The sequence below is a fragment of the Sinocyclocheilus grahami genome, unplaced genomic scaffold, assembly GCF_001515645.1.
Source record: "Sinocyclocheilus grahami isolate Dianchi unplaced genomic scaffold, SAMN03320097.WGS_v1.1 scaffold26.1, whole genome shotgun sequence".
Lineage (NCBI taxonomy): Eukaryota > Metazoa > Chordata > Actinopteri > Cypriniformes > Cyprinidae > Sinocyclocheilus > Sinocyclocheilus grahami.
The window spans coordinates 160,858-175,328 of record NW_015505205.1 but is presented as its reverse complement, the minus strand read 5'-3'; the positions used below and the strand labels follow the sequence as shown (position 1 = coordinate 175,328).

The 14,471-nt window shown below is 34.7% G+C and overlaps 2 protein-coding genes across 2 annotated transcripts in view; both read left to right on the top strand.

Annotated features, from left to right (window-relative positions):
• pdk2a (pyruvate dehydrogenase kinase 2a) overlaps positions 1–5,175 on the top strand; it is a 7,310-nt gene extending 2,135 nt beyond the window's left edge. Inside the window, exons 3-11 of the mRNA XM_016250931.1 lie at positions 226–297; positions 630–814; positions 895–984; positions 1,154–1,231; positions 1,414–1,490; positions 1,578–1,676; positions 2,556–2,666; positions 3,111–3,224; positions 3,856–5,175. Coding sequence (XP_016106417.1) covers positions 226–297; positions 630–814; positions 895–984; positions 1,154–1,231; positions 1,414–1,490; positions 1,578–1,676; positions 2,556–2,666; positions 3,111–3,224; positions 3,856–3,999 — 970 coding nt within the window. The 3' untranslated portion in view covers positions 4,000–5,175. The remainder of the gene's footprint in view (positions 1–225; positions 298–629; positions 815–894; positions 985–1,153; positions 1,232–1,413; positions 1,491–1,577; positions 1,677–2,555; positions 2,667–3,110; positions 3,225–3,855) is intronic.
• A 5,063-nt stretch (positions 5,176–10,238) lies between these two features.
• On the top strand, positions 10,239–12,460 carry LOC107566636 (uncharacterized). The gene is made up of 7 exons (XM_016252142.1): positions 10,239–10,313; positions 10,459–10,524; positions 10,623–10,685; positions 10,968–11,037; positions 11,317–11,766; positions 11,848–11,943; positions 12,057–12,460. The coding sequence occupies exons 1-7, from the start codon at positions 10,239–10,241 to the stop codon at positions 12,458–12,460; spliced, it is 1,224 nt and encodes a 407-aa protein (XP_016107628.1).
• The last annotated feature ends 2,011 nt before the right edge of the window (positions 12,461–14,471 follow it).

The window sequence follows — 14,471 nt, the reverse complement described above, 5'->3', positions numbered from 1 at the left end:
TATATTTATATATATAGTTCATGTCAGGACATGTTTAAAGTTTGAGGGAAATTTGCTCAAAATTATATGTTGCAAAGATCTGTCAAATCTGACAGTTTGTTCTGAAAACATTGGACAAACAAACTGTTTTAAAAATTCAGTGCTCACACAGAATTTAATTTAGTTTTAATATTATTAAATTTCTTGACATAAATTCAATCCTATTTATTTTGTTTGTCTGCTAAGGTATATACAGAGTTTGATGGAGATCTTGGAATTCTTGGAGAAAAGTCCAGATGACCAAAGTGTATTGGAGGAGTAAGTAGAAATTAAATGGGTAAATTTCATAAAAAAACATCCTACATTTGACCTCAAAATCAAAATCAAACGAAAAACAAGAAATTCAATTTAGCACAATGCTTTAGTCAATAATATATATTTTTTCATTATTGTGTGCCATTATTTTCATGGCAATTAAGCACATTTTTCTACACAAATTCTCATTAGTATTGCTAAATTGAGAATTGAAAGGGTTGGCATATATTATTGTCATGAAGATAGTTTTACATCTAAAAATAGGCTTGTATACTTATTTTTTTTTCCTCTTCATTGTTCATTACACATTTTAACACTCAGTAATATGCACACAGGTTTGTAAATGCTCTGGTCAACATCCGAAACAGGCACAATGATGTTGTACCCACTATGGCCCAGGGTGTGATTGAATATAAAGAAGTATTTGGTCAAGATCCAGTCACTAATCAGAATATTCAGTATTTTCTGGACCGTTTCTACCTGAGCCGGATATCAATCAGAATGCTCATCAACCAGCACAGTAAGCACAATATTCAGACCAAATAATAATTCTTGCTTCCTAAATTGCTTGTATTTATGTTGTTTTGTCTGATTTTTCAGCTCTTGTTTTTGATGGTGCCACAAATCCAGTTCACCCCAATACCATTGGCAGTATAGACCCTCATTGCCAGGTGGCAGAAGTTGTTAAAGGTATATTATGCAAAATCTATCTGCTATCAATCTGATGAAACAGCAGACATGTAGAGTGGGTGTTTGTTGCAATTGTGCTACTCAAAATCAGTGACCCATTTGTTTAGTCAATACATAAGCAGTCCTTTGTTTCTAAAAAATATTTTGTCGTCACATTTTTTTTATATAGATGCATATGAAAGTGCCAGGATGCTGTGTGATCAGTACTACCTCAGCTCACCTGACCTGGTGCTTCAGGAACTCAACAGTAAGAACACAGGAATTGCATGTAAAATCACAATATATAGGCTGAGTAAGATACCTGATACTAGATTTATTCCATCTATTGGTTCTCTTTGTTTCATGCAGAATTGTTCAGAGCTTAGCAATGATAATGTTTTAGCAGCTGTAGGCAATATTGAAACTGTGACTGTGTTCTTTTATTTACAGCTGATAACAGTAACCAGCTTATTAGCATAGTGTACGTGCCTTCCCATCTGTACCATATGCTATTTGAACTGTTCAAGGTGAGCTGTAGCCCATCTCATATTCTGTCCTGAAACAATGCTGTTTATAAGCTTAATGTTGTCATGACGATGTGCTTCTTTCCTCAGAATGCAATGAGGGCGACCATTGAGAACCATAAAGAAGGCAGTAATCTTCCACCCATTCAAGTTATGGTGGCCATAGGAGGAGAGGACCTCACTGTCAAGGTGATTTTAATTTGAAAGACTAAAATGATTTGTTCCCAGAAGCATTATTGAAGTATGCTTTAAACAAATTATTTAAAACAAAAATTTAGACTTTTTCATGGCAATTATGCACATTTTCTTGAAATCGCATCATATAACCCCTTTAATTTAGATTTTATTGGTTATATATTTACATTATTTTAAGTGATTGTTCATGGTGATTCTTGTTAAATTCAAAGCACTATAAAATGGCAAACATACTTTCTTTAAACCATTTTTTCTTAATCTAAATCTGCATAAATTAAAGTATGATTAATGATTTGTAAATACGTGAAATTTAAAAATATTCTTTAGATTACAATAATGAGATTTTAATTTTGTTGCAGTGATGGATTGAATGTATTGTGCTTAACTGTAACAAAATATCCTTAAAATAGGCTTCATTTTTATTACATTTTGAAATTGTAAGAAAATACTATATACTATATTTTTTGGTTAAATATATCCCTGAATATTTTATTGGTATGAAATAATTTTATTTTTTATTGTTATTTCTTAATTATCTTTTTTAACCTTATGGTTGTTAAACTCATAAAAATTTCATGTGATTGTAGTCTGATGTAACTAGAGTCATCAGTCATTTTCCCATCAGTGAAACACCTGCTGTTGCATAACACAGTACAAGAGAGCAGACTGGCCATGATGTTTGGTCACCTTGACAATGCTGATTTGAGTCCAGTACATGCTAACCAGTCATGGCCAGTGCCTGTCTGTTGGTCTGGCATCTCGCCCCCTCACTGTTAACACAGTTTTTCTTTTTGTGCCCTAATTCTCTCTTTCTCATTGTTTTTCTCTTTTTTTCCACTTTTTATTCTAATAATGTCATCTTTGTCTTTGTAGATGAGTGACCAAGGTGGTGGAGTTCCCTTCAGGAAGATGGAGAATCTCTTCAGTTACATGTACTCCACCGCACCAAAACCCCAGATGGATGATAAACATAGGGCTCCCCTGGTGAGACTTCACTGCATTACACATTAAATACAAATGGGATTGCAAGGTACATATCTTAAAAAGTGTCCATTTTAGAGGGTTATTATAGATAACTAAAACTAAAACCATTTTTGTTACTTGAAATAAAATAAGCATTAATCTTTTCCTTTTTTTTATTTGAGCTCATTTACAAGAATGTATAATTTCTAATTTTTAATTAATTTAAAACTAATACTGAAATGATAAATTAACTATATAAACATTTTTATATATAAAAAACAAAATCTAATAAAAGTGACAAAAACATCAAAATTACTAAAACTTTAAATAAAATTAAAATAATAACTGAAAATATAAAAATAAGAACAAAATACAAAATATTAATAAAAACTAATAGTTCAGTAGTAATCCCACTGATACTTATAACGCTGCCTCTTTATAATATTAGCCAACTTTTGTCCACAGGCCGGGTTTGGTTATGGGTTGCCCATTTCTCGACTCTATGCCAAGTACTTCCAGGGTGATCTTCAGCTGTACTCTATGGAGGGCCATGGCACTGATGCAGTCATTCACCTGAAGGTACATTTAAACCCTGCCTAAAGAGACAGTTCACCCAAAAATTTAAATGGAAATTTCTGTTTTATTTGTTGTTGTTTTTTCCAGAAAATTTTATATCGTTCCAAACCTGCATGACTTTTTCTTTTGTGGGAAGATATTTTGAAGAATTTTGTCCATGCAGTAGAAATAAGTGGGGTCTAATGTTGTTTTATCCCATTGGCAGGTTTGGAATGACACTATTGCCAACATTTGTAACTATAGACCCTTAGTCAGGTTATATGCCATATTGAATTTTTACACTGATGAAAACGAGGCTGAGAGGGATAAACATAAGGTCATTTTCACAACTCACAACTTTCAAAACTGCTTTGTGGAGTTCTTGCCTACTAAAATATATTTTCAGAAATACGATTCATCAGCTAAACAGTCAAATGTTGTTAAACATCCGTACAATCCACTGAACGCTTCTGCTCCTTACAGCCTCATTTCCATTCCTGTCAGAAATTAAACCTAGTGTTACCCTGCCAAAGGGCTGTTCTTTGAAAGTCTTCTGAACACATTTTTTACTTTTAAAAACATTAGAAACGTCTTGTAAATCAGAGAATACTTTGCTTTGTGTTGTAACAGATTAAATCATGTGTTTTCTCCTCAGGCTTTATCCACTGACTCAGTCGAGAGACTCCCAGTGTTTAATAAGACTGCTCGACGGAACTATGAAGTCACGCAGGGGGCAGATGACTGGTGTGTCCCCAGTCGAGAGCCTCTGGACCTGGCCGTGTTCAGACTGGCTAAGTGAAAAGAAGCATGAAGCCTCCAGGAAGGATAAAGGACAGTTCTATGACTGACTGAGATGAGTGAATGGCGATGGCCATAATGTCCACATGGCCGAGTCCCAACTTACCTCTCACTGTGAAGCCACGTAGTCTCTCAGCAATACCGTAGATGTGATTGGTTTCCTCTGCACCATGACTATATAATTAGCTTTTTTTTAAGGTTTGAGAAACTAGGCTTTGTCACAGTGTTACCTTAAACAATACTAACTCATATGAAGGGGGACAGAGTGCCAAGTTAATCTGCACTGAACGGCTCTTCCTTTATTGGAAGACTGTTAAGTGGAAGTTCCAGTGTGAAGTGAGCCAGACGGAGGTCATGCTCACTGCATTAGAGGAAAGGGCCAGCAAGACTAGTGGCACCAGCATGTAACGACAGGCTTGTGCCAGCCCAGGAACACATGAATTCAAAGATAAAGGGCCAAGACGGGGTGATAAAAACCAATATGCAACCTGTGGTGGATAATTTATGTAAAAGTCTACTAGAAGAGCATGTTGCACTGCATTCAATCAAGAAACACTTGTAATTAAATGACTGATTGCTGCTGTAGGAGTATTCCTATTCAGAATGGCCCGAAGAGAAAGAGATCATTGCAGGCCATAATTGTGACTGTATTAGTGTGTGGCCAAATATGTCAGTGTGATCCCTGGTGTGTAAGAGTTTAAGAAAGAACCAGTTAGAACTAGAATGTACCAATAATCTCACTGATTTAAACTTGAAACACTTACAACTTATGCACCAAGCATTTCAAACACAGTGTTTTGTGCATGTTTATTCTTAAACATGCTGAAGCAGTTTAGATACCTCATTGACTGAAGTTAGTTTCTCGACGTCAACTCGACAACCTTTGCTCAGCGGTTGCCTTTTCAGTTATGTGGGCCTTTGGCCACTAGTTCTCTGCGAATATTATATAGCATGAAATCAGAGCTTCTAATTTTAAGCCTTCTCATTTGAGAGCATGCCTACTGTATTAAATCAACCATCTGCTTTGAACTTGTACCATACAACCTTACATGTAAGGACCATATTTTGTGTATTTATATTTTTGTTTATGTTGTGTTACCCTTGAAAATCTAAACTTATTTTTGTAATACATTTTTCATCTTAAGCAAATTATGTCTATAGAATGGAAATAAACACAATTTTTGTGGAAATTTTACACTGAGTCTTTTAATGAGGAATTGCTCAACTAAGAATTAAAATTAGCTGAAAATGTACTTGGCATTACATAACTTGCACCAATAATCCTCTGCAGTGAATGGGTGCCGTCAGAATGAGAGTCGAACAGCTGATAAAACCATCACAATAATCCACAAGTAATTAACACGATTTCAGTCCAACATCTTTTGAAGTGAAAAGCTACATGTTTGAATCCATCAATACATTTTATTTTACTTTAAACTGTAGATTTTAGCAAAAATATGAGTCCTCTGTCCATAATATAGCTTTCTCTAGTGCAAAGGTTGTCTTGTCTGAATCAGGAGAGAAATATGCACAGATCAAGCACCATTTACAAGTGAAAACAGTCCAAAACATTTTTAAACAAATATGTTGCTGGATTTTGATGAACGGGGGATGGACTTTTTCACTTGAGGAAACATTATTATGGATTATGAACTGGTATTTTGGCCAAAGGGGATGGTTTAAAGTTAAACCTCCTTAATAATGGATTTGTTTCATTATTCCTCCTTAATAATGGATCTGCTTTTCACTTTTCAAGATGTTAATGATGAACTGGAGTCGTGTTGATTACTTGTGGATTGTTGTAACGTTTCTATCAGCTGTTTGGACTCTCGTTCTGATGGCACCCAGTCACTGCAAATGATCCAATGAGGGGCAAGTGATGTAATGCTAAATATCTTTAAATCTGATCTAATGAAGACAGGCTCTACATGTTGGATGACCCAAGGATGAGAAGATTTTCAAATACATTTTCTATTGTTTTTTCAAGGCCGTATTCTAGAGAGAACAAAGATGATTAGCAGGTGTGGATCGAGATTCTACACATTGGTCCTTTGCCCAGTAAGGCAAAGGTTACATTTCATAGTAAACAACACACCACTTACAGTCAGAGGTTACATGGAAAGTGAGGTCAATTGACAACAATGAGAGGCATGAATGGAACAACAAGCCTGGACAAAACAATGAAATTAGCTAATCTGTCCTGTAGTAAATGAAGGTCAGATGTGCAGTGATAGAACAAAATTACTTTCTGCTGAATGTGAAAATAACATCAGGATCATTTTGTGTCCACAGAGACTACTGTGTTCTTGATGGATTAACCTTCTCAAGAACTGCTTGATAAACAAGTGCTCCTCTTACAATATATCACATACCATAATAAATCACATGCTATGTGGCACTCCATGTAAGGTTAGATGGATATCTTGTTTACATCCTGGAGTCTCTGAAATATTTCAGGCCTAGATAAACATTAAAATAATTTGATAACCTTTCCTTTATCTAATTATTTTTCATTTTTGAGCAACAACGGACAGCTCCTACTCATAATTTGTTTGAATGGTATTTTTTTGTCATATATCGCACATCTCCACACTTTGTACAGAAATCGCAGGGATAGTAACCTCATACTATTTTAGGTACTTCGTATGTACTTAAGTGTAGATGCCCCTTTCTGCGCCACACACAAACATAATTATGAAAAATCACCATCAAGACAAAACTTTTTCCACATTTTCTGTTTTTCCTATTTTCTAGGAAGGGTCCTAATAATGACTTTCTACCTCATAATTTACACCTTTTATGTCATAATAATGACATTGATGTCATAATTTTGACTTTTTGTCTCATACTTTCAAATATTATGGCCTGACTGTCTTATAGGTTTGACTTTTTGTCAGAATTCTGTCCACACCAAAGCTACAACAATAATGCCATAGACTAGAGGAAAGATATTGTTAGAATCAATTTCATATAATTTTCCCCCCCAGCTGATGAACAATAAAAACAGCCAGTCAGAATCTATCAGACTTTAAAGAACTTGATATAATATGCTAAAACTTTAAAATAATAAACAGAACTTATTGTCTGTTGGTGTGGGTGCTAATATAGTTATCTTGCTTGGTGTGAACAGACCTTTACTTCACCCTCATGTCATTCTAAGCCTACAGTATATTACTTTCCTCTGTAAAACAAAAGAAGATCATTTAAAAAATTTCTCAAACGTGACTCAAATTATTTTCTTTTAAAGGAAAAGTCATACTGCTTTGGAACAACATGAAGGTGAGTAAATAAAGACAGAATTTTTATTTTCTAATACTAATATAATCTATATGAGAGTGCATTTGACCAATATTACCTGTCAATATTTGTGCCACAGCTTTTCTTTAATTGTTTTTTTGTTTTTGCTATATATTCCCACACAGGTGCACAAGACTGCATGAGTATCTAAGCAGTAAAAAGAAACTCAAACAGATGGCTTCTCTCCATAGAGCGCCCTGTTATGCAGCTGTTAAAGACCGAACCCTCATGTGCTAGAATCTATAGAGACGTGCGAGAACAGCAATGAGCGACCGTATGCAATTCCAGGAACCTCGATAGGAAAAGTACAGCCCTCAAACCAGGCCATAAAGGATGGAGTGTACGTGTTTGTCTGTGGATGAGTGTAGATGGAGGGGTCGTCGGGTGGGGTAGGGTTGTGTAATGTATGCAAACATATCACAGTTCACAACAGGCTGTAATCGGTTTGTCCAGGCGGCTGTTCTCATTCTGGCATGCCTGTCATTCCCCAGGGCTGTTTACTGATGTCTCCTGCTTATGTAAAAAGGCTGAGGCCTGTGCTTCACATCAAAACATGAACATTGTTTTCCTGGGTGGACTATTGTACTGACTTGCCTGGTCTTATCTAATCACACAATCGACTGCTCATTGCTCTGTTGACAGTGAGACTTGGGGTTACTGCCAAATGCTTTAATACATTACCAAATGATGTTTGGCATGGTTTTTACAGTTAAGGAATGAGATCAAAAGCACAATGTTCTGTTGACTGTATTCCATTAATATTGATAAGATTGTATTCCATTTATTTAAAAGAACTCTACACTCTCAAAATAAAACGTACAAAACTGTCACTAGGGTGGTATCCTTTCAGTAGGTATTAATATGTACACTTTAGCCACTATGTAATTTTAAGTTACTGTCTACACTGTAAAAACTTACCGTGAACTTAACGGTAAAAGGCTGTAAAAATTCTACTGTAAAAACCTGTTAAATGGTTAACGGTAAATTCCCCTACTATATACGGTGAAAAACTGTATTGGACATGACATGTATTGGACATTAATTTTACGCTAGTATACCGTTTTTGGAAGTGAAAAAGTGAATAACCGTAAATTGACATTCCTAAAATTCCCTGCACTACATTTCAAATTTTCTGTTTTTTTGTTGAAATAACTATGTTTCTTCTTAGTTTTTTCTTATCAGTTTTGTATATTAGGATTGTGTGTTTCACCTAATGTTGTTAAATGAATGTTACCATGATGGTGTTTAGTGTTTGTGTGAATGACACTGTGCACCTTCGATATGTTATTATTTAAAAGCTGCTTGTGATGGGCTTTGGTTTATCATGTGACTCTCATCACCACCTGCATTTGGTGGTTATCAGTGTATTACAACAGTACAAAACAGATTTCAGTACTTCAATAGGTTGGTATATTAACATTATATCAGTTAATTAAAAAAAAAATAAAAATTTCTCAGCAAGACAATAATGTAATTCTTCACTGGTTTGGGATCATTACACAATTAGATAAATTCACCAGAATATTTTTAACTATATCAAAGTGGATATTTATTGTACATGGTTATGCATTATCTCTACCAGGTTTGTAATTTACAATTTCCTGTCCAGCAAAATTGTAAAACCCCAATGTTTTTAATAGGTTAGAGGTTACCACCTAGTGGTGGCTTTTGATGTTGCAGATACTTATTATTATTTCAAGATATTTCTGCATCCTTCCCCCAGACACTGGCAGTCATTTCTATTAGTCAAAGCAAGTGTATCTTTTACTCACTGTGCATATTTTCCATGAAGCTATTTCCTACTCACTACCATTTATGCTTTATTATTACTCTTTAAATCTTCCTCAATGGGTGTATTTCTCCCAGCTGGAAAATTTGAACCCAGTTTTTCATTGTTTTTAAAAGTGAAAGTAATCTCATAGGAATCTAATATTAATTTGTGAACATTAGACAGCAATGCAGAATAGATTTAAAGTGTTATTTAAGATAATATGTTAAACAAAATGCGTGTTTGTGCAAAAAGGAGTACTTTTGTAGTCCTTGTCACTATTCTGCTGATAATGCAAGACTAGGTTTTTTGCTCTAACCATTGTCTTGACATGTGGTTTCTGATTGATACTTGCAAAGGCATAATTCTAACTGTCAAATAACTTGTTAAATTGCAATGTGAGTGTAAGTATAATGGTTGACTTGGTAATTCATAACTAAAACCTGGTCAGTCATTACATTTTCCAAAAGTTCAAACAAAGAAAACTCAGTTTAATGCAAAATACTGACCTAGTCTTGACCTTGATCCCTTTAAAATATGTTAACGCGTTGTCTCCTTTTTGTTTGTTTGCTTTTATTTTTGTTTTACATTGACATCCTAGTTTGACTCATGCATCTTCAATAGTATTTTGTCTGCACATATGCAAATACATTTTTGCAGCAATTTTATTTTTGCTGACCTCATGAGCTCAAAAACTGCTTGTGCCCATTTTTCATGTGCATGTTAGCACCTTATTTGTGAAGAGTGTCACCAGTCTCGTGTAAGAGAATATTGGTGTGAAAGTCAAACCAGCAACTTCCTTTTGCATGGCAGTAGTGTCCACCCATAATCTGGTGCAGTATATAAACTGACTCTATTCTATATAGTTGACTTGCATAACGCATAGAGATCTGCTCTTTGTGAAAAGGTAAGCGTCAAATGTTTATAATTTCTAAAATAATAAATAAATAAATAAAAAGATCACTTATAAAATCAAATCACTTACAGTAAGCATCGGTAACCTACAGTATCTGAAAATCCCAAGAGTTTACCTTCTTGATTAAGGACCAAACAGTAAATCCATTTTTAAAATTAAAAATACATACCTTAAATTATTATTTTATTTTTATGTTTATTTTTTTATGTATATAGATAAATAATACAAAATCTAATGCAGTTTTTACTTTCACCTTTAGATGCTTTGCTTATGTGTTCAAGTGTTTACCATGCTGGTTATCTGTGCAGCCGACACTGCGAACAGAGATATTTCAGTAAGATATTTTGGCTAATATAATAATGTTATAAAAAAATAAGACCAAACTATTTAAAATATTTTTACATTACAACTACAGTTTCACAGTAACTGTGCAAATAACTTCATTTTATTTCACAATATTTCATTGCACTGTTTTCCAGTATACATTCAGAGCTTGGAATATGGTTGACCAGCCTTTGCAGGAGCAACTTGCTGTTGTGTATAAGGTAGTGGGGAATTTAAAAATGCTTCTGAGTGCTAAACATTTCAGTTTCTAATGGGAAAGTGGTATGAGCATTGTATTTTTTCCTCTGTATTTATTTAGGAGATGGAAAACTTGAAACATGAACAAGCAGTGATGAAACAAAAGCAAGAAGCCTTGAGCCAGGTAAAATTAAAGTTGATAATGAAAGATTCTTTGCTAGAAAGAAAGAAAGAAAGAAAGAAAGAAAGAAAGAAAGAAAGAAAGAAAGAAAGAAATTCTAATCAGACCCGCAAAATCGTATTGGACATACAAAAAGATTTAAGCATGCTGTTGTTAAAAATGTAATGTATAATGTATTAATTGTGCCATTATCTCAAAGTGAAAATAAGGCCCAAACGATCTAAATGTATCATATTGTGAGACAAACAATTTTCTTCAGAAACTACTATGATTGTTTTGTTGCAGGAATTACCACACTGTTCACAAAAGCCTATTGATACAGACGTGGAGATGAATTTGACATCACTACAAACAGGTAAGTAAATAAAAAATTTTTTTTTTTAATTCTGTATGCTTTACATTTATTTATTATTATTATTATTATTAAATGTTTATAGTATATAGTAAATAATTATTGCAATTATTTACTATTAAAAAAATTGTTCAATAGGTAAAGAATTGAAAATGTTTATCAGTTAATTCATTTGAAGAGGTTGGACAAAACTAATTCATTAATACTATCCAGTCCATATCCAGTTATATATTTATTTATTTATTTATACAAAAAAGGGCTATTTATGTCTGTCTTTGATAGGCAGCAGCCATTTGCTGTATACCCTCACCCAGGATGGAGATGGAGATGAAGGCTCTGGTGAGGATGACAGTGATGAGTCCTCTGACCCCTGCAATCACTATACCGCGCTGGACCAAACCTGGAGAGCCACAAACTACACCACCAAGAATGTTGCTTGTGACCGTCGTGTCCAGTGGAAGGGCTGGTACCGTCTCTTCTACCGTGGGAAACCCATCCAGATGCCCGAGAGGTGTGTGAAGAAAGAAATGTGTGGCACGCACGCTCCGCTGTGGCTCGTCGGCGGTCATCCCCGGATACGAGACGGGGTGGTCACCCGCAAGGTGTGTGGAAACTGGAAAAACAACTGCTGTTTGTTCAAATCTCCTCCCATTCAAGTGAAAGCATGTAGGGGAAACTACTACGTTTACAAGTTTGTCAAACCGGTAGCTTGCCATATGGCATATTGTGCAGGTAAGATACAATGCAAGTGGATTTTAAGGAAAATTTGAGGTATTTATATAAGCTATTGACTGTTGTACACCATCCTTTCAGATATTAACACGCTTGTCTGTGGAAAGTGCAGAAAATCTGAGTCTTGCATCAGCAGAGACAAAATCACCTGGATGTGTAAGAAAAACAAAAGTAGAGGTGAGTCATTTCTCTTTATCATCAATCACACTGTGAAAATGTAGTTTGTATTATTAAAATGATCTACCTTTTAAGGAAATGAATGCAGCATCTTCTTTCCTTGTGGTCTGTAGTGAAAGCAAACGTCCATTTTTTTGTCACCTACCCGGCCAGCATCTCAGGAAAAGTGAACAGGATAATGTACAGGAAAGTATATGTGAATCAAGGAGGGGCTTTCAGCACTCGCACCGGGACATTCAGAGCTCCGGTTTCTGGCGTCTATCAGTTCTTCTTCTCCACACAGACTGGGGGCAGTGGGACAACTGATCTATGGCTGGTTGTAAATAATTACTGGGTGGCTGTGTCCCATAGCAATGTTCAGGGCTCCAGCTCAGTTGGGAATCTGTCTACGTACATGACGACTCTGCGCAAGGGTGCTACGGTTTATGTGACCCATAATCGTGGCCGCTCTTGGGCCAATAATGCATCCAACACCATCGTTTTTGGGGGCTCATTGCTTATGGTGAGAAAAATCTAAGGGAATGTAAGTGTCATCTGAAGCAAAATTCGGAACATTTATAGTACCAACTAGTCTGTGTGACTTACATAAAATGTACAATGGTAAAACATGTTCTGCTAGTTCTGTTTATTCATTGCTTTAACTATTTTTAAACGTGTCTTGCTAAGAGATTTATTTCAAATGCAAATACCGTAACATTTTTCTAAGTGTTTTTATTTTCTATAAAAATTACTTTGCCATAAAACTTCTGAATTTAAGACTAAACAACAACTTTTTGTCATTATTATGTATATATATATATATATATATTTATGTATCCACATAATACTTATAAATACTAATATAACAATAAAAACAGTGTAAAAGAAAACAATATTTGTTCCCTTGCTGAAAGATATATTTCAAATGAAAATACTGCTTTTTTTCTATAAAAAATGCACTAAACATTTTGTCTTGTATTTATGTCAAATTTGTAATTATATTTAAATGTACATGTTATATTTGTAAGTAATCTTGTTCAACAAATATTGCTTTTATAATATTACATTTTTAAAATATGTATATTTATTTTTATTTAAATATAATTAAAATAGTGTATAGTAATAATAGCAATAATACATAATACACTATTTTTAATTCGATTTAAATATAAAAAAAAATTACATTTTAACATTGTAAATAATTTTGTTTTCTTTTACACTATTAGTATTGTAGATAACTTTGGTAAACTATTATGTAACTTTTAGGAATAATACTGTCCCAATCTCCTAGAGACACAGGTGGGGGCAGCAGAGTCATCCCATTGTGTTTAATCAGGGAGGATGTCACTTAGTCACAGCTGAACAGAGCAACCTGAAGCCATCTTCAGTTGTCATTAAACACCTCCCCATGTCTTGAGGTCACTACAAACACATTGACAGCACGTGCCAGCGTAAGAAACCAATAAATGTGTTTTATTAATGTTTTAACAGACAGAAAAAAAAGGTTCAACCGCTATTGTGCTTACCTGTAAATTTGGTTTTGGGTAGTTTTATTTTCAGGTCTGTTGTAATTAACTTAAATAATTTGCTGCACTACAGTAATACGGTTCACTCAAATGGGATTGTATCCATTTCCTTATATGGCCAGAGGACAGACGGACATTCCAGGGATATTCAGAAACTCACTGATGACTAATAGTAGTCTAAAAAGAATGCTAACTATGCTCAATTCAAATGTGACTATCCCCTTCACATTACTGATATTATAATGCTAACTATGGCAAATTATTTAACATTTACTCCTTTCTTAGACTATGCTAGTATGTAATGTATGTTACAAGAGCATATTTTTTAATTATCTCACTTGTAAATGTCCAAAAGTGTAATTCACTTAGACGCTACGTATTATTTACAGTACTTATTCCTTTGCTAGTAGTCACTATCCAAAAAGCGACACTTTGCTTCCACTACTACTGATAAGAAATGCACAATTTCGCTATTTAATTTTATTATGATTTGAGTTTCAGCGATCAACTATTCACTTCTGACTAGCTTGAATTAGATTTTTGTAAATTTTGGATTACGTAATAAAAATAAATATGCTACTAGCAACAAAATCGTTCTAGGTTTAAGTAGGCTAGATGTGAATACTGCTTGCCAAAGTCGACCCGACGCTAAATGTATCCACCTTTGTAACTTTATCATGTTTAGAGGTAAGCTTTAGCTCGCGCCCTCGGGGGGAGGGGCTTACGCGAGAGGCGAAAAAGGGATGAGAGGCGCGACGCTCGACGTAGCGGACTATCACTCAAACACCGGGAGCTTCGTAAAGTTGCGTGAAGTTTTCAGGCGACCAAAGAGTGTGCAGCTTTAGGCATTTCAATCTTTGAGAAGACGACAACAACTTGTAGTTAACAAACAATGCGTGTTTATATATTCCTTTACTAATAACATGAAAAGAAGCCGACGAATAGTGCGCTAGGCAAATGTAAACAAATTCATGGAGATGTATTATCCCTGCTGTTTGCTGTTGTCGAATCCTATCACTCAAA

Bases quoted from the DNA above. Each gene is read 5' to 3' on its own strand.
- LOC107566636 (XM_016252142.1), top strand. From the start codon at position 10,239: ATGCTTTGCTTATGTGTTCAAGTGTTTACCATGCTGGTTATCTGTGCA. The intron at 10,314-10,458 runs GTAAGATATTTT...ACTGTTTTCCAG, and splicing joins CTGCGAACAGAGATATTTCA to TATACATTCAGAGCTTGGAA. The intron at 11,767-11,847 runs GTAAGATACAAT...CCATCCTTTCAG, and splicing joins CCATATGGCATATTGTGCAG to ATATTAACACGCTTGTCTGT.